The sequence below is a fragment of the Nicotiana tomentosiformis genome, chromosome 3, assembly GCF_000390325.3.
Source record: "Nicotiana tomentosiformis chromosome 3, ASM39032v3, whole genome shotgun sequence".
Taxonomy (NCBI): Eukaryota; Viridiplantae; Streptophyta; class Magnoliopsida; order Solanales; family Solanaceae; genus Nicotiana; species Nicotiana tomentosiformis.
This window is the reverse complement of record NC_090814.1, coordinates 13272422-13297507: the sequence shown is the minus strand read 5'-3', so window position 1 is coordinate 13297507 and position 25086 is coordinate 13272422. Positions and strand designations below refer to the sequence as shown.

General features: G+C 37.6%; 2 protein-coding genes across 6 annotated transcripts; both read left to right on the top strand.

The window, feature by feature from the left end:
• Positions 1-2009: 2009 nt before the first annotated feature.
• Positions 2010-11758, top strand: LOC104110481 (putative pentatricopeptide repeat-containing protein At5g52630). Of its 5 annotated transcripts, none has more exons than XM_009619987.3 (5): positions 2010-4137; positions 7678-7876; positions 8701-8813; positions 11095-11164; positions 11304-11758. In XM_009619987.3, the coding sequence occupies exon 1, from the start codon at positions 2297-2299 to the stop codon at positions 4130-4132; it is 1836 nt and encodes a 611-aa protein (XP_009618282.1). In that variant the 5' UTR covers positions 2010-2296; the 3' UTR covers positions 4133-4137; positions 7678-7876; positions 8701-8813; positions 11095-11164; positions 11304-11758. The 5 variants fall into 5 exon arrangements, with proteins under 5 accessions (XP_009618282.1, XP_009618281.1, XP_070052825.1 ...); XM_009619986.3 differs by having other exon boundaries at positions 7678-7929; XM_070196724.1 differs by having other exon boundaries at positions 7678-7929; positions 11050-11164.
• Positions 11759-14510: 2752 nt separating this feature from the next.
• Positions 14511-23443, top strand: LOC138907381 (uncharacterized). Its single transcript, XM_070197979.1, has 3 exons — positions 14511-14838; positions 21841-21989; positions 22676-23443. Exons 1-3 carry the CDS (start codon positions 14511-14513, stop codon positions 23441-23443), a joined length of 1245 nt encoding a protein of 414 aa, XP_070054080.1.
• The last annotated feature ends 1643 nt before the right edge of the window (positions 23444-25086 follow it).

Here is a 25086-nt window from a genome sequence, read left to right as displayed (position 1 = left end):
GGCCAACTGAATGCTGAGAAGTTTTCATATTCTTCATAAAGAAAAAAAATACACCATAAGTGATATTAAAAAATTTAAGAACAAAAGAAACTGTACTTAGGAAAGTATACTAACAATATAAAAAGTTTTATTCAAAATATGAACTTCATAAAATAAAAAGAACAACTATTCTTATATTTTTTTCTAGGAATAAGTCTTCAGTTATGATGCTCAAAGAAGTCTCCATCTTCTAAATGAGTAATATATGCAAGGCCTTTAAAAATATCATCTTTATAGACAGGGTTTACTTCAACTTTATCATGATTATTCATACGACCTGCCTCAACATCATTTTGAAAGGTCAAGTGAGTCTCAACTTTATTTTATTTCCTTTTATAGACTTGATAAAGTTTGATAAAATATTGAGGCGTACAAAAAGTTTATGCCCAATAATTTTTCATATCACATCGTTGGCAAATATTATCTTTGCCTTTTGAAGGATTATTATGAGAACCCTTGTTGTTCTTTTTTTTGTAACGGCCAACAATATGACGATTATTATTTTGCCCCTTGCCACGCCTATGTATATTCATACAACCACGATAATTATTTTTGGCTTCTTTCACTACCATATTCCCTTTAGGGAATGAAGCTGATCCAACGGAGCATGCTTCATGATTTTCATTAAAAGAACATTATATTTTTAAGCCACCAAAAGACATGAAATTAACTCATAATATATCTTAAAAGCTATTTTCACGGTATTGGTGGTGTAACACCATATTTGAGGTATGGGAGTGGAAAAAGTATTTTACAATATGTCCTCATCATTCCTAGGTTCCCCATAATTTTAGTTAGGAAGTTATTCTATATACAACAACATTATATTCACTTACGGTCTTATAATCATGTAGCCGTAAGTGTATCTATTCATGACGAGCTCTTGGCAATATCGTGGACTTTAGGTGGTCATATCGTTCCTTCAAACTAAGTCAAAATTGAAATGGATCTTTCAAGGTTAAATATTCACTTTTTAACCCTTCATCGAGATGATGGCGAAGGAAAATCATGGCTTTCGCCTTATCTTGACTTGATGCTTCGTTTCCTTATTTAATAATGTCACCGCGATCTTTAGCGTGTATCCATGGCAAATATTTATTTTCAGAGATGTCAAGTGCCACAAATTCAAGTTCTAATAAATTCGACATAGTGAAAACTATCATAAAAAAGTAAGTAAATTAAAATGATAAAAAATATTATCAATGATTTTTTTACAACTATTGGGCAATATATAATCGTGTACTAATATCGTGTATACAAGCTTGTAAAAATAAAAAGTAATAATATGCAATGTAATGTTATTATATCACGTTTGACCGTAAATTAGCACATAATCATTACCCTATGTATATGAAGCCAAAAACGTTTATTCAATAATCAGAGAGTTGCAAAGCTAAAGTATATCATGTTCCAACACTTATTATATGTCTTAATAGGCTAGTTAGGCATAAAACTTAATGGTATCACTATTTCTAATTTCCAACAAAAGACACATCAATAGCTAATTGATAGTTTTCAAAGTTCAAATGATTCTAGCCAAATATTAGCTATAACATAAACAGAAAGCATTCCTTATTCTATATGTTCAAAAGCATAATATCACAAGGTTCTTTTAATATCACGGCAAAGAATTGATAGCATATTGTTCTATTCCATAAAAGTAAACTTAGAACTAGACATTCTGGCATGACAATTTAAAATTAAAGCTTATTCTTTTAGGAAGAAGATTAAACCCGGATGAAATAAATAAACTCAGTTGGTTAGATACTCGTGCTGATAACGTATTATGAAATAAGATCAAAATAAAATAATATATTAACGAAGACACTATATATAGGAGAAGAATGTACATGTTTTCTTATTCAAGAGAGATGCACCCAAAGTTCATTAGATGTAGTAAATAAAATGTATGATGGGATTAAATGAACATCCATATACATTCACTTTATTTATAACATTTATTTTATTTTTCTTTTACAAGATTATTTCCTTTGCTCAATCAATCTTGAGCAAAGCTAAGGACTTCTCTTTATAGAACTTCTTAGATTTGTAAATTGCAGTGGAGGAGTCTCCTATCTTATCGGTCCCATATTTGGAAGAAGAACGACTAACGGAAGAATAAACTGGAAAGGACCCAAACAAAGAATACTTACCAAAGTCATTGCCTAAGTTCTTTCTTGTTACGCTTTGAAGCTTCATACAGGAACTCAAAATCCTCATTTTCGTATATCTTTAGCCATTTACTCGTTGCATTCTCATGAGCTACCCACTCGTGCATCAACCTGTTCAAGAAACAACCCACCACCTTTCACTCTCCCATTCACATTTCCCAAAACCCTCACTAAACCCACAAAATTTCGAACTCAACTTCCGAACCATATGCAACAATCTCTTGTCCCTAACCCAATCAAGATCCTTACTTAAAGGGCTTGCATTACACGCACATATGATCAAATCAGGCATTCAAATAATCCCACTTGTTTCCCACCACTTAATCAACTTCTACTCAAAGCTCCAACACCCACTTGATTCCGCACAAGTTTTCCATGAAACGCATTTCAAGTCTTCCACTACTTGGAGTTCAGTTATCTCTTCTCTTGCCCAGAATGAACAACCAATTCTTGCTTTACAGTATTTTCGTGAAATGTTGTATAATGGTGTTAGGCCCGATGATCATATTTTCCCTTGCGCGACGAAAGCATGCGGGATTCTTTCTGATTATCGTATTGGGCAATCGATTCATTGCTTTTCTTTGAAGATTGGATTTGAGTCTGATGTGTTTGTAGGGAGTTCTGTGGTGGATATGTATGCCAAATGCGGGAAGATTGATATTGCTCGGGAGGTGTTCGATCAAATGCCTGAGAGAAATGTGGTTTCTTGGAGTGGAATGATATACGGGTATGCTCAAATGGGCGAGGACGAGGAAGCTTTGAGGCTTTTCAAGCTTGCTTTAGGTGAAAATTTGGATGTCAATGACTTTACCTTTTCGAGTGTGATTCGGGTGTGTGGGAATTCCACGTTGCTCGAATTAGGGAAGCAAATACATGGTTTGTGCTTGAAAACGAGCTATGATTCGTCTAGTTTTGTTGGGAGTGCCTTGATATCTTTGTACTCCAAGTGTGGTCTTGTTGAAGGCGCTTATCGTGTGTTTGATGAGGTTCCGCTTAGGAATTTAGGAATGTGGAACGCGATGTTGATTGCTTGTGCTCAGCACGGGCACGCTAGAAAAGTATTTGACTTGTTTAAACAAATGGAGAGTGTTGGAATGAAGCCAAATTTTATTACCTTTTTATGTGTTCTATATGCTTGTAGCCATGCTGGGCTGGTTCAAGAAGGAAAATTTTACTTTGATTTAATGAAGAAGCACGGAGTTGAGCCAGGAGATCAACATTATGCTTCCCTTGTGGACTGCCTTGGACGAGCTGGAAAATTGCAAGAGGCCGTTCAAGTTATTGAGGAGATGCCGATGCAACCAACAGAGTCTGTTTGGGGAGCTCTATTGACTGGCTGTAGAATCCACAGAAACACGGAACTGGCAGCTTATGTGGCCGACAGTGTTTTTGAGTTAGGTCCTGTTAGCTCAGGCGTACATGTGCTACTGTCCAATGCATATGCTGCTGCTGGTAGATATCAAGAGGCTGCCAAAGCAAGGAAAATGCTTAGAGACAGAGGTGTGAAAAAGGAAACTGGTTTGAGTTGGGTCGAGGAGGGAAATAAAGTCCACACATTTGCTGCTGGCGATAGATCCCACTCGAAGTCTAAGGAGATATATAAGAAGTTGGATGAATTAGGTGATTACATAGAGCAAGCTGGGTATGTTGCAGACACAAACTATGTATTGCAACAGGTAGCTGGCCAGGAAAAGAGTGAGACTATCAGGTATCACAGCGAAAGATTAGCCATTGCTTTTGCACTTATCACCTTTCCACCTGAAAGGCCTATTAGAGTTATGAAAAACTTGCGTGTATGTGGAGATTGTCACAATGCAATAAAGTTTATTTCTAAGATCACCAGAAGAGTAATTATAGTGAGGGATAACAATCGATTTCATCGCTTTGAGGATGGGAAATGCTCATGTGGTGACTATTGGTGACAAATGTAAGTACTATTACCTTCTGCTACTTTGTTTTTGATAAGTCATGTGGAGATATTGATGCATGTCAGAAGTTACATCCAAAAAGAGACAAGTTTAAAGAGAGTGTAAAGAGCTAAGGAAATCTACCATGGCTACATGCAAAAAACATTTGCTGTGGCCAAGTAAGCAAAAATATACCGATGAAATAAAAGTTAGGCAAAAAAATAAATAAATTTGTGTTTGAGATTGCAATATTGTCCCTCTAGTATTTGAAGAATCTTGCATTTCTTTCCTTCCAAATGATCCACCAAATATCTTTGGAAATAGTGTTCCAATACTGTTACCTTCTGCTACTTCTACTTTAAAACACTAGAATGATTCTGTGTTATATTAAGACTTTGAGGAATTTGGTGTAATACATTTCAAATTTGTGTTGCATTCAAGATAAATCTTCTAATGAATTATGGGAAACCTGAACTTCAAAGAGATTAGAAACTTCTTCTTCTAGTCTCTTTTTTGTTTTTTCCTCTATCCATCTATTGGAATGACCTTTCTGGTCTCTTGCACATTTTTGGAAATAGTTTCTATAGGTTAGGCTCCTCGTGACCGATTGACAAGATATTACTCAGTTTAGAACTGCAAAAAATGCAACCATAATATCAATAATCCTCTATTTGGGAATCTCCCAATCTGCTCTTGATTGCTTGTATGCTTCCTACATTACTTGATTATTGCATTCAAGTGGAAAAGTGAAACTATGTGATTTGTGCATTGTTTTCTCCTCTCTGCACTTTTGACTCGGTGAATTGAATATGAAGATTGATTGGGAGGTCTGTAAAGTAATTAGAGAAAGAGAGGATATGTTGAAAGATAAGAGGAGAACAACCTTATACCTCTTTTTTTTTTATCAAGTAAGAGAATTTCATTAAAGGCATCAAGAAGATGCATAGCAAAAGAGAGTACAAGTAAATAGAGCAGACCTCCGTTGGATGTCCACACGCCACTAAACCCCACAAACCAGACCTCCGTTGGATGTCCACACGCCACTATGTGAAGCCAACGCGGAAGCCCACCTTCGTCGACTTTCCGACGATGTATTTTCTTCTAAGAGGTAAATCTTCAGCTTTTCTACCGGCTTTTCCCCCTCTATTTCAGTGTTTGGAGAGTGGAAAATGGCTAGAGAAGGGGATTCTTTCTTTTCTTTAGAGTCAAGAAAATTCATAACAAGGATGGTGTGACCTGGCCAAAGATGGAGTGTGATGAGAATTGTCCGATAGTAAATGGTTGCATATTGCAAGGAGCTAAGATTTAAGGTGTTAAATGAGTATACCAATAGGAGGAAGAGCTTTCTGAGGACATATTGATTTAGGATTGTTGGAAAGTGGGTTGGCTCACCAAAGGCTATTACATATAGGCGTTAGAGGCGTGAGAGCTAGCTTCTGGCTTGACAAGTGTCACCCTACGATGACACGAGTTTTCCTTTTAGATTCACTAGCGACGAGCAAACCACGATAATATTTTCTGAAGGTCGAAGATGGATTGATGGAAATTTTCTAAAGGTTGAAAGATGGAGTGAGATGTTAGGATGTGTTGACCCTAGGTTTGACGGTGATGTAGTTGCACCTACGAGTACACATGTTGTGTTTCGATTTTTTCAAGAAAGTAGGGGACATGTTTGGGGTTTTGTAGACGTTATATGTAGCAAGCATGACATGTCAAGGGTTAGTATTTTGGTGAGGAATGGTGGTAATATACCCAAGTCGGTAGTAGTTGATGATGGCTAGATTTGGTACATAGTTCGGTTGTTTTCAGTCTAAGGCCTTTTTTGTGTGAGAGAAGATTGTCGGGGCAGGGAAGAGAGAGGGAAGGGATTACGAGGGAGAGAGAGAGAGGCAGTGCATAAAAGAGGGAGAGTTTCTCATGGTTGGCAAATACGGTGGAGATGCCGAGAACGAGCATGTATATGGGTAAATTTGGCGGTTAGTTTAAATTGGGGGAGATGAAGAATTTAGCTAAGTTGCTCGGACTCTTTACTTTCGGTGTCGCACCCGTGTCGACACGACGTGAGGTGGGTGTGGGTGTAGGATTCATACCGGATCTGTTCAACCAATTTTGGGTACTTTGACCAAAATTGACGGAGGAATTCAGGACAGATACAATGATTTTTAAAAACAAAACAAAATTAGGGTGATACTAGAGAAAATGAAATACTTTGTATATAGATTTATATGTCAGTTCTTTTCCTTTTATCTCCTTGTAGGATTCTCCTTAACTATATTTTTAAATATTTGAATTATTTTAGCCAAATTGCCGCACCCGTATCCGTTCCTGGATCCGTACTCCCGAATCTTATAATTTAGATCATGAAGGATCCGGCCTCTAGATCCGCACCCGTATCGGACACCCGCACCCGAGCCCGAGCAACTTAGAAATTTAGAAACTATGGCAAAAAGATTAGAGTGCCCTTGAATTAGGTTTATGACATGGAGGACTATATTGAATCGGGTTACTAAAACACAAAGAGTGGTCACGTGTCTTAGGTTTGGGTCAAAAGCCCTTGGCCTCTTCTCTACTCAAGTTAGAGGCTAGGGAGCATAACTCTAGTGTTGTTATTGTAGAGAGGAAACTAGTTAGTGCCAAAGGGGTAACATCAGTGTGGTGACTCGTCGGGAGCACATAATTATAAAATGAGTAGGGGGAGGGCAGTTGTTTATAATGAGAAGTGGGACAAGCTAACTAAGGCTCGTCAAGGATTTCCAACCATTTGCAGTCTATTGAAACAACCACCTAAAACCTTCAGCTTGGAAAACCTTGAGTTGGTGTAAGAAAATGGGGGAAGAGGTAACCTTTTGGTGTATGATAGGAGGCATTGGGGGAAAGAGAGGGGTGGCATTGAGAGGAGAAGGGGGATAGGCTGAAGGATAGGTAGCTTATGGGTATTAAGACTATATCTTGAATAAGGGGGATGCGTGACCCAAACAAAAGGGTTACCATCAAGGCGGGGTTAAGGGAATTGGAAGGCGTATTTACTATGCTTGCAGGAAACTAAAATGAAGGTTACGTCAGATGCTATTACAAGAACTTTTTGGGGAGGGATGTGGATGAAGTATGACACCGTTCCGGCTTGTGAGAATGCTAGGGACATAATACTTCTATGGGACGAGAAAATTGGAGGTAATCAAAGTAAAAGAAACATAGAGTTCATGATAGGGTTTTGAAAGAGTGTACGAGTCTGTAGGGAGGGGTCGAAGAAGAGGGTTTGGGAGGAGTTGGCCACTTGTATAGTGGAAAGCGACCATGGGTGTTTGGGTTGGGGTGCTTCTAATCTTCTTGCTAGTTACCTACTCTTCTAATCTGTCAAAACTTCTTCTCTTGTAACCTTGAACTTCTAGAAACGCGAGAGCTGAAGTGTTGAACCTGTTTGTCAAACTTTTAGAAGTCAAATTCCTGAAATCTATTTGAATATCTGACTTTGTTTCAGTTGCATATCACTTGACCTATAAGTTGATTGGAATGAAATAAATGGTTGAGAAACTGTCTTTTCTAACACCACTTAATTTCAGTTCCTGAGCAGTCTGCCCACGCATGTACCCTGGAAGTATCTGGTAAATTTGCTGGTCTTATGAGGAGTTTCAAGGCATGTCCTAACAATGTTTTGCTTTATAAAGCTTCAATTCTGGAAGTTCAATTGCCATACCTTTTTTTGATAACCAAGAAATCCTTGAGGGCCATGGTGCACGTTCAAACTCGGTGGCTAATGAGGTCCGCCCCTCTATTCTCCTCCACTTAAATGCGAGACTTTTGTCTGCGGCAGGGTACGAACCATATAGTTTCAGATTTTGGTTAACAGTTAGTTGAGGGATATTAGATTCCCAATTATTTATGATTTGGATTTTGGATAATCATACTACATAAATATATCTTACTAAGTTTAAAAGTAGAAGATTATATTTCCTTAGAGGATCGTAATAGAAGTGTTAAGTATTACTCTGTAACATGCATGAAGCACTGCCCTTGTAAAAAAACGTGAAACATTGTGGTCATGATTTTTGGCTATAGGCAAGACACAAGATGAGACCGGAAGTTATTTTTGCTTCATGTGATGGCTAATGTGTAAATTAATATTTGACACCCTATGATTCCCACCACAATGAATGTACTGGAAAATGAAACCCAATTCTGAAGTACTGTATTATTTCGACGAAGATGTTGGAACATGGTCTTATTTGGTTTTTAATTGTGATCAGCTCCAAATGATTTTATTCCTTCTGCTCATTTAAAAAATTAATGAAACAGTGTGACCAAATAATGCAAAGATACATAAATCTAGTGGTCATGTGCTCTTCCATTGCCCGTCCAGCGTTTGAGAAATCTCCCCTGCAAGTGAATAATATTCTAGATTTACTTATTTCCCCTTTCAAATGTACTCTGCGATAGTGTGGCCAGCGTTGTGTTAGTCCCATTATTTGTCACTTGAATGTTTGTCGTCTTCCGATTTGTAAAAAAGTGTAATTTCTTCTTGTCTGCGGTTTAAGTTTCCTGCTATTACTTGCGTTAATAACTGCAATATTTTCTAACCTTGGCAGCATTAGCAGCAAGGCTGGGCTGCTGGGATCAGGTTCATAATGCCTTTCAGACCGGCTTGCAGATTTAGCTAGCAACTTCTCTGCTTGCTGATGGATTAGCTGTTGCCGGGCAAGTAGGATCACACATTTCTTTCTTTTCCCCTTTTTTCGATTGATTTATGTTGAATCTGCATGATAAATTTGTGGAATAAGGACATATGGAAAGTCTGTCACTTGCCAATTGATTTTGATGGTTTTGACAATGGAGATCGTTTTTGCTACTTTAGAAATAAAGCTACTTTCTTTACCATGAGTTAAAATAAATTACCGTGTATTACTCTCACGTCTCTAAGGAAATGAAAAGGCAGATATTTGTTATCCCTAGAGGTGGCAAAATGGGTAAAAGAAAACAATTATCAAACCATATTATCCATTAAAAAATGAGTTGGATAATGAACTTTTTAAAAACGGGTTGAATATGGATAAGAACCATATTATCCACTTAGAAAATGGTTAACCAAATGGATAACCAATGAATAACTAATGTATTTAACTTTTACATTTGTAAAGCCTCAAATTGGGGGTTTCTCAAATTTGGGAGACTAGGAATTCTCCCATAAGTGATCATATTCAAGAAGACATGGATAATATGGATATCCAGATTATCCGCCGGATAACCCGTTTTTTATCCGTCTCAAATACGGGTCGAGTTGGATAATTTATCCGTTTTTTGAATTACCCCTTTTCGACCCGCGAATATCCGACCCGACCCGCCAGTTTGCCACCCCTAGTTATCCCTAGTTTGCTTGAGGAATAGTGTTCACCAAATATTTATTATGTTTGAGCTTAATGGTTGTCTAGAACACAGTTACAGAGCTGGTCTTGTACAGTCTTTAAACAAATTTTTGCAAGACGATTCATATGGAAGTCCTATTGTTACATGGGTAGGACAAAGAGAGTCCTTAAACATTATCAAAGCACCTCTCTCTGTTACTTTATTACTTTTACGTTTTCTATCTGAGGAAAGCAAAAGGCAGGGAGGAGCAGGGGCAATTTCAGTTGCTTCACTTTCCTGATTTAATTGCTTGGTCAATTTAGTGACAAAGTTCAAGACAAAAGGACATTCCATGATTGGAGATGTAAATTCGGCTCAGTAATTATTTATTTTCAAAAGCCCGAAACCTGAAGTTATACTAGTCTAAGTTTCTAACAACTTAGCCTTAGTCCCAAACTAGTCAGGGTCGGCTATACGAATCCTCATTGAACATGTTTCTCTGTTTAAGCTCAACTCATGTCATCATCATACCAAATAAAAATATAAGTAAAAATTAAGTTAAAAATATATAAATAATAATAATAATGATAATAATAATAATATTAAAAGTTCTCTATATTATTACTAGCATATAAATCTATAATAAGGTCAAAATAATCCTAGAAAAGCAATAGGTTCAAAATCAATGTAGTAACAAGACTATATCCTATTTCCAACCAGTAGATATCATCTATATGGATCTTAGTCTAAGTTTCTATGAATACAAAAGAATTTACTTTCCTTTATTTCATTGCTTTTACTGACTTGATCCAAAATTTGAGTGATATCTAAATGAAGGTACGAGTTTAGTTCCTATGTGTGCATGGATAGCAGACTAGGATGAAGCTGCAACATCCTCTACAAGAATAGTATTATTTGTAACGATGAGCTATCTTCAATGACTTCATGATGTTTGCAACTCATCAAAGAGTAAAATGATGATTCTCTCTTCAAAAGTGCCAATTTAGGAACATGGGGTATCTAATCATTTCAAGGTTCTTATACATAGTATTGAATTTTTCTTGGATGTTGAGCAAAGTTTCATGATTTTATCCTGCATAGTTCTTTGTAAGCTGACTATGCAGAAACTCATAAAATGGCTGTTACTCTATGTCATGGGCCATGGTGCTAGTTTTCGTTGATTATTCATTTTCATTTCCCCGCATTCTTTGTCTTACTGTCCTAAAGCATGTGTAAACACGTGACATGGTTTGAATGCCATTCTCGCAAGTGTGTTTGCACAGCTGCTACCATGCGAGTAATACATGCATATCTTTTTGATATACAGGGCCAGCCTATCATTTCTTTAGCATTTCTCTTTGATGGCTTCTACTTTGGAGCATCTGAAGTTATTAATTCTGCCTACTCGATTTAGTACTCTTTAACTATTCCATTTTATCAGCAGCCTTCTTTACCTGAGCTTATCTGGAGTCTACTGGAGACTTGAACACTTACAATTTAGAACTCTTTGTTTTCTACTTTTGATTATTTGCCAATCTTTCTGGAAACTGGTAGTTTATAGGAGAAAAGCTCACAAGTTACATTTTTGTTTACAGATAATGGTGTCACCATTGAGCATCCTTTTCTTGTTTTGTCATCAGGTCATATTTTGTTGGGCCTAAAGGGTTGCACTTGCACTATCCATCTTTATGACTGGTGTCGGATTCTGAGGTAATTTGCCATTTATTGATTCTTTATGATAATGAGAAAAGGGTGAAAATCATTCTTAGCACAACCTTCCCTTTTACTGAAAACCAAATTACTGATGACATTGAAAGCTTCCTAACTTTTTGTACATGTGCATGCGCAGGATAGCGGCAAGATCTGGAGCTTGGCTGACAGACTTTGTATGTGTCCAAGAACTTTGGACAATATTTTACTATTGAAGAGGAGCCTTAGAGCAATGGTAAAGCTGTCTCGGTATGACCTGCAAGGCACAGGTTCGAGCCGTGGAAGAAGCCACTAATGCTTGCGTTAGGGTAGGCTGTCTACATCACACCCCTAGGGTGCGGCCCTCCAAACCATGCATGAATGCAGGATACTTTGTGTACCGAGCTATACAATGGATGTACTTTGCATTGAAAGACTGCATTCCATTCTTTTACAACTCCATTCTAAGTACAAAAATCAGGCATGAAATAAGAAATCCCTGTCTGGATATGTTGCTTGTTTTTGTAATTACATATAGTATGTATTATTTGTATATTATGCAATTCCAACTTTGTTTAGTATGAAATTTGAGTACACTGCATTTCGGTTCACAGAGATCTTTAAATTATGCTGGAAGAGATTCGCTTTTCTTTCCTTTATTTTCTGTTTCTTTCTGGTAATTTTGCTTTACACTGATAATGTTTTTCTTTTGAAAACTTGATCGCTAAGCCATTCTGGAAATATGGTGACATTCGACGATTACATTTTCGTAAGCTATTCCTATTCGACCTTTTATTTCACAACATATAATTTCAAAAGCTATTAACTATTCGAGTTAAAATATTAAGTTTCTTTTCAAAATGTCTCTTGAAAATTCCTGTAGTCCCCAAAAAACAGTTAAAATCTATCGTATGACAACCTTTCTAAAAGAAGGCACCATCTCAAACTAGCCTGTTTGGCCAAGCTTCTTTTAGGGCCAAGAGTGTTTTTTTCTCAAAAAAGTATTCTCCCCCTCAAGAGGTGTTTGACTAAGTTTTTTGCGGGAGAACAAGTGTTTATGGGTAAAAGTAGAAGCAGTTTCTGAGAAGCAAAAAAAATTAATCTCTCTCTAAAAGCAGAAATAATTTTAAATTTTCTTCTTACCAAAACTACGCTTAGCAAAATTTTGTATATACCAAAATAATCTTACTTAATTTAAATTATTAAATAAGTTATAGTGACTTTTGGGATGAACTTTTATATTTGTTGAATGAGTTTTTGAAAATTTTAAATCATCTTGAAAGGAAAAAGTAATTTTTAATTTTATTTCATATTTTATTTAAATAAATAAAATACTTAATTATTATAATTAATAATAAATATTTCTTGATTATTTATCTACCTATATAATACTAACTATTAAGTAAATTTTTTCATGTATTTATTTATAATTTGATACTTAAAAGTATTTTCTGAAAAGTTTGGCCAAACACCAATTATTACTTAGTTACTTTTCAAATTGATTAGTCAAACACAAGCTGATTCTTTCCAAAAATACTTTTTCTAAAAATACTTCTCAAAATAAGCTGATGCTTAAAGTTTTGGCCAAACAGGCTATAATTCTAGCGAGAAAATATACACCCCCACCAATGGAAAGATCTTACATGCACTTAGTGTTTATACCAAATTAATTAATGTATGAATTGTGATGTACATTAACTTTTATTACTTAATCATGATTATACCAAATTAATTAATGCATGAATTGTAATTAATCATGATTAATGGATATATATATATAAAATCTCATTTTATCACCACCTTCTAAAAAGAATTTAAATTTTATCACTTAAATATGTTAAGTTAATATAATTTAATATAAACACTAAGTGCGAGTAAACAATTTTCTCACTGTGAGCAGTGAGCACCACCACCATCACTTTTGCTACGTCTCTCTTTCTTTTTGCCTATTTGTGTTGAGTACCTAAGCCCAAAGGTTTGAACTTTTATTTTGGCTAAAACCGTGAAAAGTAGCAGGCAAAGACACATAGGAGCCACTTACACTACAATGATCTTTCTAGTGTTACATCGAAAGTTGACGGAGTGGGGTTGGCAAAGATCTAAGGCCACAACTATAAGTATGAATGTGAAGATGAGGAATGAGATCATTTAATGGAATTTCTATTATTACATACTACCTAAAGAAGCATCTATTTGGATTATTATTATTAAGAAAAAAGGACCCTATTGTTTACCCTCAAAATCGGATAACAATTGAATTTATTAGTGGTTTAAAGGATATACAGATTAACTTGATACTGAACGATAAATTAGATTGCAATTGAAATAAATAACGATAAATTAACTGCAAACCACACGAATTGGATAATTTTAGCCTAGGAGAGCTAGCCACCCTTGAGTTGAATGTATTTTGATTGACACCAAGATACCAAAAGAATAATAACTTAAAGAATAACGTTAATGTATTGCCTATGAGTGTATGTTACCACGTCCTTCATGAATTGTGAGGCCCCCTTTATATATTAGAGGAACCTACTTTTGAGGTATTATTCTATTATTCCATAAAAGGTAAAAAGGTCCTTGATTGTTGACCGTTGGTTCCTTTTTTGGTATGTTCAATGATTTTCGCCGTAATGTCCGGTTAATTGCGGGAATTTCGGACCCCTGTTGGATAAGTTGGCAATATGTTCCTTGAGATCGTTATGATCGGGACCGGTTATGACCTCGGTAAACTCGAAGGCAAGTCTGGTGGTTTCGATGGCTAATTTGGTAAGGCAGGAATCGATCTCCGGGATTTTATCATCATCTCTCGATCCCAAATTGTCGTGTTGGATGATCGATCAAATCCTGAGTTCGATTTTACTCGTACACAGATAGTCCCCTCATTTTTCAGAGAGTAAATGACGAGAAACGATATGAGCTTCCGATTCTTACTTCGATAAATCATGACGTAAGCAACAAAATCATGACGTAAAATCCCCTTGTTTTTCGGAGAGTAAATAACGAGAAACGATGTGAGCTCCCGATTCACTTCTTCAATAAATCATGATGTAAGCGACAAAATCATGACGTAAGCGATAAGAATAGTTGAAACGTCCCGTCGGTCCAGTTTTCAAGGCATTAAATGCTTGTCAGTTGCTGGCCGATCACTCCTAGATGCGAACCGTCCCTTGGAAAACTATAAATACCTCATCTCTTTGTTCATTCAAACTTTTACATTCAAACCTTCTGCTATCGTGTCTAAGAGATTTCATGACTTCCAAGTTATTCTGTTTTCTAAGATCTTTCATAAGAGTTCTTCATCCGCTAATCATCCATTATTTCTCATTCAAACCTTCTTCTCTTTATATCTGTTCCATTTAAAGGAATGGCGAAGATTTCAAAATCCGTTCCTCAAAAAGAAACTCCCTCTGCCTCGAGGCCAGCTGTTGAGGAAACCGTTTCTCATACTGCTGCTGCTGAGGAACCGACACCGGAGCCTCCCCTGAAATTGTTCATCCCCACGGGATGCCCGACTGGTGCTGATTTCAAGAACGAGAAAACCTCTTCGGTACCGGGTCGGTGTGAACCGGTCTCGAGATATATCTGCTCGATCACCGAGGATGTCCTCTCCGAAGTCAAGAAAGATTGCAACTGGGCTAATAAGCACGTAGTGTTCCCCAAGCCCGAGGAAGCTATCACTACCGACGTTGAGGGTTTTTTAAGTGTTCACACTTATCCCTTCACGCTGGGCCCCTTGGAACCGATCATTATCGCCTTCTGTAAGAGGTACGAGGTGACCCTTGGTCAAATTCACCCGTCTTTTTGGAGGATAGTGATTCTCCTCCATTTTTTCGTAAGCAAGATCGAGGGGTGTCACTTCACCATCGACCATCTCATGCATTTATATAGTCCCCGACTTTATCGAGGTGGACTGATCAAGCTGGCCCGTCGGGCCAGTAAGTGTCACGACCCAAAGTTCCACCTTGGGGGTCGTGATGACACCTAGTCTCTAAGACTAGGTAAATGATTTCAATTACATTTTGAAGCCATTTTTAAAATAAATAAATAAATAAGTAATCAAAACTAATAGCGGAATAAATATGAACATACAACCTCCCAAGACTGGTAGTACTGAGTCACGAACTCTAACTGAATACATAAAATATTCACGAGGACCGAATATACAATACTGTTTGATTAAAAATTAACAGTACAATGAAATGAAAAGACTCCAAGGGACTGCGCCGACCAAGCAACTCTACCTTGAATCCTTACGATACCACTCTAATTCTGTCCGAGTTCGATATCTCCAATACCTGGATCTGCACAAAAATGTGCAGAAGTGTAGAATGAGCACACCACAGCGGTGCCCAGTAAGTATCAAGACTAACCTCAGTGGAGTAGAGAAGAGGTACAGTCAAGACACTCACTAGTCTAATAGCCTGTGCAATAAGATATACAAAATAATAGGAAACAAATAACAATAAAGGCAACAAAAACACCATTAATAACGCCCAACAATTTATGAATATAAGTACACCCAATTAAATCAAGTATTTCAAATAAATATTTTGAATATAATTCTTTCAATTAAAAAGTCACCATGTGACACTTCATTTCATAATCATACAACTACGGGTCTCAGCCCATTTTCATATTTTTTCATACACACGGGTCTCATCTCACTTTCATATTTTTACTGCACTTTGTGCCTATAATTAAATCATCATATTTTCCCGGCACCTCATGCCCTCATTTCATATCACAACTGCACGGACAATTCACGTGCCAAATATCATTATCAATGCATATAAGATCCACACGATCAATTTATTTCCGATAAAGTAAGTTTAAAATTTTTAAATCAAATAAGAAAATCAACAAAGAAATGAATTTATTTTAGAAAATATTTGGCTGAAGAAAATAACATTTTAATTAAAATGAATCACTTGATAGTTGCTGATTTGGATGTAAAACTTATAAGAACTAAAGCACACAACAATTCCTTTTATTCAAAACAACTTAACCTTGAAACCTAATAAAGACTAGAACCACAAATCCTCAAAGTCTCGTACAATAACCAAAGCCAACACATTACAACAAGGAATACAAACACATAATAGAATCAAATATTACATCACAGAAGAACACAACAATTTACCTATCACGAAAATACAAAAATAACCGAAGACATGTGCAACCACAGAGAATGTCAACAAAGGCACTCCCGAGATATCATTTTGTAGTCCTAAAAGTAAATATGCAACAACAACAATGCCCCCATGCCATCACAAGTCATCACAATTCAATCCCCGATATAGCCTACCTTGCCTCGCCACGTGTGCAATAATAAATTAAATTCTCGCCTTATCTCGCCACACGTGCATAATAATGTTCCCACCTTATCTCCCCACATGCGCAAACCCACATATATATTTATATATATAGCCCGCCTTGTCATGCCGCATGTACATAAATCAATAGTAATAATAGCACGTCAGAAACCTCGTGCAAACACCCGAACATAACTCCCACAATATAACGTGCCAAAATCACATCTCATAAACTGCACCTCAAGTGCTCAGATATTACAACATATCACAGATTGCACATCAAATGCTCAATTATTATAATTTATTACATATTGCACATCAACTGCTCAATTATTATAACTTATCACAAATTGCACAACAAGAGCTCAAATATCACAACTTGCCATACAAATTAACAATACCTTATTTTCTACAATAAGGAGCCCATGGCTCGACCATAATATGCATGAAAATCTTAACAAATTATCCGTAAGTGAACAACTCACCAAAATAATATTTCACATAAAAATCAAGGTGGCAATCATACCAAATCATCATGTAAAAATAATTTCAACAAACAATGATATAGGCATGACAAATAGAGGATTTGATAGGTGCCAATAATTTTCAATTTAATACATAAGGCGTCTAAGGATTTTTAATCAATGAAATTTGCACATATAAACCAAGTACGTACTCGTCACCTCGCGTACATGATTTTCAATTACACAATTTGCACATAAGACTTAATGCCTAAGGGGAAATTCCCCCACTCAAGGTTAAGCAAGACACTTACCTTGTTTCGCAACCAATTTTAAGATTCCAAATAAACCTTTGCCTCGCGAATTCGTGTCCGAAAGCTCCAACTCTAGTCACAAACAATTCAATATACTCAACACGAATCGTAGGAATTAATTCCATATGAAAATACAAATTTTCCAACAAAATCCGAAATTTAACTCAAAAATCGCCCGTGGGACCCACATCTCGGAATCTGACGAAACTCACAAAATCTGACAACCCATTCAATTACGAGTTCACCCATACCAATTTATCAAATTCCGATATCGGATTGACCTTCAAATCTTCATTTTATATTTTTGGAAGATTTTACAAAAATCTGATTTTTCTTCCATAAATTTACGGATTCATGATGTAAATGAGTATGGAATCATGAAATATAATCGATATAGGATAAGGAACACTTACCTTAATGTTTACCCATGAAAATCGCCCAAAATCGCTCAAATCGAGCTCCCTAATTCTATTTTTCTAAAAAATGGTCAAAAAACCTGTTTATAGAGCCTCTAGTGTTTTTGAGCGTCACAGGTAGCGTGGGGCACTTCTTGTGGCGCTATTTCCAGTACCCTTAAATATCCCAGCGCCAGGGCTAGCGCCCCACGCTACCCTGGGCGCTTGCGGCGACGGGAAATCTTGTCCGATACGGAAATGGGCATAACTCTTTCATACGATGTCCGAATTTGACGATTCTTTTTGCTATGGCTCAAAGATTTCAATACGGATCTAATGCTTTAATCAAAACTGAATTTGGAGGTCATTTGATTAATGTGATACCACGTATTCTTGAAGAATCGATGTCGAAATATAGCAAATCAAGTCCGATTGACCTCAAATTTTGCATATAACTCGTAATACATCATATGAAGCTATTCAAGACTTCAACTAGTAGAAGGGAGAGTAATAACTCAAATCGATAAGTCGGGTCGTTACATTCTCCCCCACTTAAATATACGTTCGTCCTCGAACGTGCCAAGAGTTATTTTTCAAGCCATCAAATCACTATTTCATCTTACCACGCACATACCCGGGGGTGATACCACGTCACTCTATTCTACATAAGCCCGACCACACCATCTCAATTGAGATTATTTCTTTTATCCATATTTGTAAACTTTAAGACTAAATCTTACACTTCAAACATTTTTAAAAGGCCTGATTTTCACATCAACGCACGGTATTAGTCTCAACTGGCTATAGCAACTCGTGCCTACGCACACATCAACTTTCTTAATAGTGTTGAGGACATACAACCTCCCAAGACTGGTAGTACTGAGTCACGAACTCTAACTGAATACATAAAATATTCACGAGGATCGAATATACAATACTGTTTGATTAAAAATTAACAGTACAATAAAATGAAAAGACTCCAAGGGACTGCGACGACCAAGCAGCTCTACCTTGAATCCTTACGATACCACTCTAATTCTGTCCGAGTCCGATATCTCCAATACCTGGATCTGCACAAAAATGTGCAAAAGTGTAGAATGAGCACACCACAGCGGTGCCCAGTAAGTATCAAGACTTACCTCAGTGGAGTAGAGAAGAGGTACAGTCAAGACACTCACTAGTCTAATAGCCTGTGCAATAAGATATACAAAATAATAGGAAACAAATAACAATAAAGGCAACAAAAACACCATTAATAACGCCCAACAATTTATGAATATAAGTACACCCAATTAAATCAAGTATTTCAAATAAATATTTTGAATATAATTCTTTCAATTAAAAAGTCACCATGTGACACTTCATTTCATAATTATACAACTACGGGTCTCAGCCCATTTTCATATTTTTTCATACACACGGGTCTCATCTCATTTTCATATTTTCACTCCACTTTGTGCCTATAATTAAATCATCATATTTCTCCGGCACCTCGTGCCCTCATTTCATATCACAACTGTATGAATAATTCACGTGCCAAATATCATTATCAATGCATATAAGATGCACACGATCAATTTATTTCCGATAAAGTAAGTTTAAAATTTTTAAATCAAATAAGAAAATCAACAAAGAAATGAATTTATTTTAGAAAATATTTGGCTGAAGAAAATAATATTTTAATTAAAATGAATCACTTGATAGTTGCTGATTTGGATATAAAACTTATAAGAACTAAAGCACACAACAATTCCTTTTATTCAAAACAACTTAACCTTGAAACCTAATAAAGATTAGAACCACAAATTCTCAAAGTCTCGTACAAGAGCCAAAGCCAACACATTACAACAAGGGATACAAACACATAATAGAATCAAATATTACATCACAGAAGAACACAACAATTTACCTATCACGAAAATACAAAAATAACCGAAGACATGTGCAACCACAGAGAATGTCAACAAAGGCACTCTCGAGATATCATCTTGTAGTCCCAAAAGTAAATATGCAACAACAACAATGCCCCCATGCTATCACAAGTCATCACAATTCAATCTCCAACATAGCCCACCTTGCCTCGCCACATGTGTAATAATAAATTAAATTCTCGCCTTATCTCGCCACACGTGCATAATAATGTTCCCACCTTATCTCCCCACATGCTCAAACCCACATATATATTTATATATATAGCCCGCCTTGTCACGCCGCATGTACATAAATCAATAGTAATAATATCACGACAGAAACCTCGTGCAAACACCCGAACATAACTCCCACAATATAACGTGCCAAAATCACATCTCATAAACTGCACCTCAAGTGCTCAGATATTACAACATATTACAGATTGCACATCAAATGCTCAATTATTACAATTTATCACATATTGCACATCAACTGCTCAATTATTATAACTTATCACAAATTGCACATCAAGATCTCCAATATCACAACTTGCCACAAAAATTAACAATACCTTATTTTCCACAATAAGGAGCCCATGGCTCGACCATAATGTGCACGAAAATCTTAACAAATTATCTGAAAGTGAACAACTCAACAAAATAATATTTTACATAAAAATTAAGGTGGCTATCACACCAAATCATCATGTAAAAATAATTTCAACAAACAATGATCTAGGCATGACAAATAGAGGGTTTGATAGGTGCCAATAATTTCCAATTTTATACATAAGGGCGTCTAAGGATTTTTAATCAATGAAATTTTCACATATAAACCAGATACGTACTCGTCACCTCGCGTACATGGTTTTCAATTACACAATTTGCATATAAAACTTAATGCCTAAGGGGAAATTCCCCCACTCGAGGTTAAGCAAGACACTTACCTTGTTTCGCAACCAATTTCAAGATTCCAAATAAACTTTTGCCTCGCGAATTCATGTCTGAAAGCTCCAAATCTAGTCACAAACAATTCAATATACTCAACACGAATCGTAGGATTTAATTCCATATGAAAATACAAATTTTCCAACAAAATTCGAAATTTAACTCAAAAATTGCCCGTGGGACCCACATCTCAGAATCTGACGAAACTCACAAAATTCGACAACCCATTCAATTATGAGTTTATACATACCAATTTTATCAAATTCCGATATCGGATTGACCTTGAAATCTTCATTTTACATTTTTGGAAGGTTTTACTAAAATCTGATTTTTCTTCCATAAATTTACGGATTCATGATGTAAATGAGCATGGAATCACGAAATATAATCAATATAGGATAAGGAACACTTACCCCAATGTTTACCCATAAAAATCGCCCAAAACTCGCCCAAACCGAGCTCCCTAACTATATTTTTGTCAAAAATGGTCAAAAAACCTGTTTATAGAGCCTTTGGTGTTTTCGAGCGTCACAGGTAGCGTGGAGCGCTGCCTGTGGCGCTATTTCCAGTACCCTTAAATATCCCAGCGCCAGGGCTAGCACCCCACGCTACCATGGGCGCTCGCGGCGACAGGAAATCTTGTTCGATACGGAAATGGGCATAACTCTCTCATACGATGTCTGAATTCGACGATTCTTTTTGCTATGGCTCAAATCTTTTAATAGGGATCTAATGCTTTAATCAAAACTGAATTTGGAGCTCATTTGATTAATGTGATACCACGTATTCTTGAAGAATCGATGTCGAAATATAGCAAATCAAGTCTGATTGACCTCAAATTTTGCATATAACTTGTAATACATCATATGAAACTATTCAAGACTTTAAATAGTAGAAGGGAGAGTAATAACTCAAATCGACAAGTCGGGTCATTACAGTAAGGCCCCATTTTCTAGCATCGATGAAGATCGGTACCGAGGCTGGTTAGGGCGCTTTGTCTGAGTGAAGACCTCGGATTTGATCCCAGCCTAGTATATGCCATTTCCTGAGAAGTAGAATATGAAACAAAAGTATAATCTCGCTTTTAAGATTTCATTCATCGCTCTTTTCTTTTCCTCCCTTCTCATCGATATTTTATGGTGGTGCAGCTGTTGCTCGGATGCCAGATGCGGTTCCTCGACTTAAGGAATGGGTCAAGGGCATTGTAAAATAAAGGCTTTATTCCAAGCGTTCATGGCGTGAGCTCTCGAAGGTCCGATAGGAGGCCCTTTCCCATGGTAAGAATTTTCTCAAGTGACTTTTGATTTCCCTTTCGCGCTGTCGATTTCTGACTTGCTTTACTTCTTTTTTGCAGGTTTACCAAAAGATGTTGAGATGAGGCCTCCATCCGGTGATGACGATATCCCCACCGAGCCCTCTGCTTCGGGGCAAGATAGGGAGACGAAAAGGAAAAGGGCTCCGAGTTCTCCGGGCCCTGAGAAGAAGAAGCTAAAGAAAAGTTTGGTGCGTAAACCCAAGGGAAGTATAAGTGGTCGAGCACTGTCCGCGGACTCACTCTATCGATTGAGGGATTAGTCCGAGAGGGAAGGAGAAGCCTTCGATCTGGTGGCCAGTATGCCGCCGCAGCTCAAAGGGCAAGGATCCTCCGAACCAGGGGGAGGCGAGGCCGATCTCCATCAAGTCAGGGAGGCCGAGGTGGAGGCAGGAACTAAGGCTTCCCGAGATGCGGCCAAAGTCCCGCAGGAAGCACTCGACCCGATAAAGATTGCTGAGTCGCACTCGGCCTGGAAGCGAATGACCCCTTTCATGTTTTTTTCGACGGCGTGGATTCGACTACCACAGAGGATGCCATCGGATTTGGCAATTTAGAGATACCGAGGAAGAGCTCACCCTCTGAAGTAATCGGGCCTTCCTCGATTCCCTGCCCTGAGTGCATATCCCGATCGGAAACACACCATTATTTTTTCCCTTTCGGAGGATGCTCGGGTTCTTTTCTCCCCCGTAGGGGTGACCAACTATCTTCGGTGTCTTGTGACTAGGCCAAGATGAATGAGGTGGAGGCACCTTGTTTATTCAACGAAGCACAACATGCACTTAACCGGGTAATCTTCGTATTTTCCTTGATGATTTTCAATTTTGTACTTAGGTTATTTCATAGATAACTTGACATTTTTCTTCATGCTTTGTAGGCATTGGTGCTTCATCACGAGGCCTTTAGAAGGTATCGAAAAGAGCTGAAACAACTCGAAGCTGAAGTTCGAGAGCTCACCAAGAAAAGAGACGCCTTTAAATTTCTTAGCGAGCAGTTCGAAGGGGAGACTAAGAGCTTCCGGGCAGAGTTGAAGGGTTCTCGGAAGGAATATATTGACCTCACCAAGCAGGTAAACATATTTGAGATTAGTGATGATGAACTGAACTTGGTGACTGATGGTCAAAATCCTCAAGTCCAGCAAAAACTTGATCGAATTGCCCAACTCCAGGCTGAAATGGATATAGTCAAAGCTGAGGCCGAGGAATGGAGAGGCAGAATGGATCATCTGGACTCGGAAAAAGAGGCTGTTCGGGCACAACTAAATTTGACTGAAATTCAGCTTAGAGCAGTAAAGGAGAGGGCTGGGGTTCAGACTAAAAGGGTTGAAGAGCTCCAATTGCAGTTAGGTTCGACTGTCTCTAATCGAAAAAATCTGGCTAAGGAGCTCGAAACGGCCAAGTCAGTGGCCGTAGTGGTTAAGGCCGATGCCGATGAGATGGTGGCCCAATATAAGGATGATGCCGAGGCGGCCCAAGACCTTGTAAAAAATCTCATTGAGCATATGAAGTGGCAATCCCGAAGGGAGGTCCTCAAGGAAGTCCATGCTCGGGGTTTTGACTTATCAATCGAGATCGAGGATGCCAAGGTGCTCGAAGCCGAAGCCATGAAATTGGCCTATCCCGAGGAGGAGATTCCGAGGACTTAAGCAGGTCCGAGGGTGGAGAAGACCCCGGGGGATCCCGGTGACGAGGTGGGCTCCAGCCAAGATCAGGCTGCTTCTGTTTGATTTTCTTTTTTCTTTTTTGTATTTTGTACTTTTTGTCAAGGCTTGTTATGCCTCTGTAAAGAACATATATATAATACAAGTTTTTCGATAATTTTTTAGTTTTTCCTTTGTCTTTCTCTTTATGTTTTGTAAAAATTGAAATGCCTAAACATTAAATAGTTAGGTCTTGTTCGGGGTTTCGAACATGCCTTGCCTTTGATTTTTCTTAAGGCAATGCAAACATTTTCAGTATGACCGGAAATTTTTCCCAAAGTATTTATAATTCCTTAGATTATAATTTTGTCGAAGGTATCTTTTGTTACGGGCTTCGGACGTCTCCGAGCCGTTTTTAATATAATCATAGTCTTTTTGAGTTTGGGCAATGCCAAATAAGATTTGTGCCCTCGGGTTTTGTTATCCTGAAACGACCGTAGCCTTTTAATTCGGGCAATGCCAAATAAGCTCTTTGTGTCCTCGGGTTTTATTATCCTGGAATGGCCGTAGCCTTTTAATTCGAGCAATGCCAAATAAGCTTTTTGTACCCTCGGGTTTTGTTATCCCGGAATGGCCGTAGCCTTTTAATTCGGGAAATGCCAAATAAGCTTTTTGTGCCCTCGAATTTTGTTATCCCTGAATGACCGTAGCCTTTTAATTCGGGCAATGCCAAATAAGTTTTGTACCCTCGGGTTTTGTTATCCCGGAATGACCGTAGCCTTTTAATTCGGGCAACGTCAAATAAGCTTTGTGCCCTCGGATTTTGTTATCCCGAAATGGCCTTAGTCTTTTAATTCAAGCGATGCCTTAGGTGGCAGTCCCCTAGTGAAGTGGCTCTTGGGCTCGATGTATTCGGGGAAATAAACGAAAAGTTTTTGAAAGGATAGGAACTTTTATCCAAAAGGCATAGACTTCCTTTCAATTTTGTGCGTAGCATACAAAGTTAAAACTTGTATTTTGTGTCCGGGCTCGGGTGATCTATGTGGGCACGATTCAGTCGACTGTTTGGCCTTTACAAAAAATCTTATTGACCGAACCTAGATTGTTCGAGCACAAGAATCAAAAATATTTCCCCCCGGATTATGGCCCCCAGTATTCGGGGTTTGTCGTAGATAAGCCTCGAATACTATTGACTTCAATTCTAAGTTAGCACAATTTCATTGTTGCCTCGTTAAAAACCTTGTCGGAAAACCCATTTGGGACAAAATCGGATCAAGGAAAAAATAGTGCAACGCGTTCTTTCAGGCCTAAAATATTGTGTTGAGTGCTTGCAAGTGTTAGTAAAAAATGTAGCTGAGTAGGAGAAGGTGATCGGGGTCATTCCTTAGCAGTAATATCGTTTCAAGTGGGTTATGTTCCAGTTGTTCGGTAATTGTTCACCGTTCATTGTTCCGAGTTTGTATGACCCTTTTCCGGTGATCTCAATAACCTGATACGGACCTTCCCAGTTCGGTCCCAATTTTCCTTCGTTCAGATTTCGAGTGTTTAAAATGATCTTCCTTAATACTAAGTCCCCGAAATTAAAGTGTCGAATGTTGGCTCTTTGATTGTAATATCTCTCGATTCATTGTTTTTGGGCTGCCATTTGA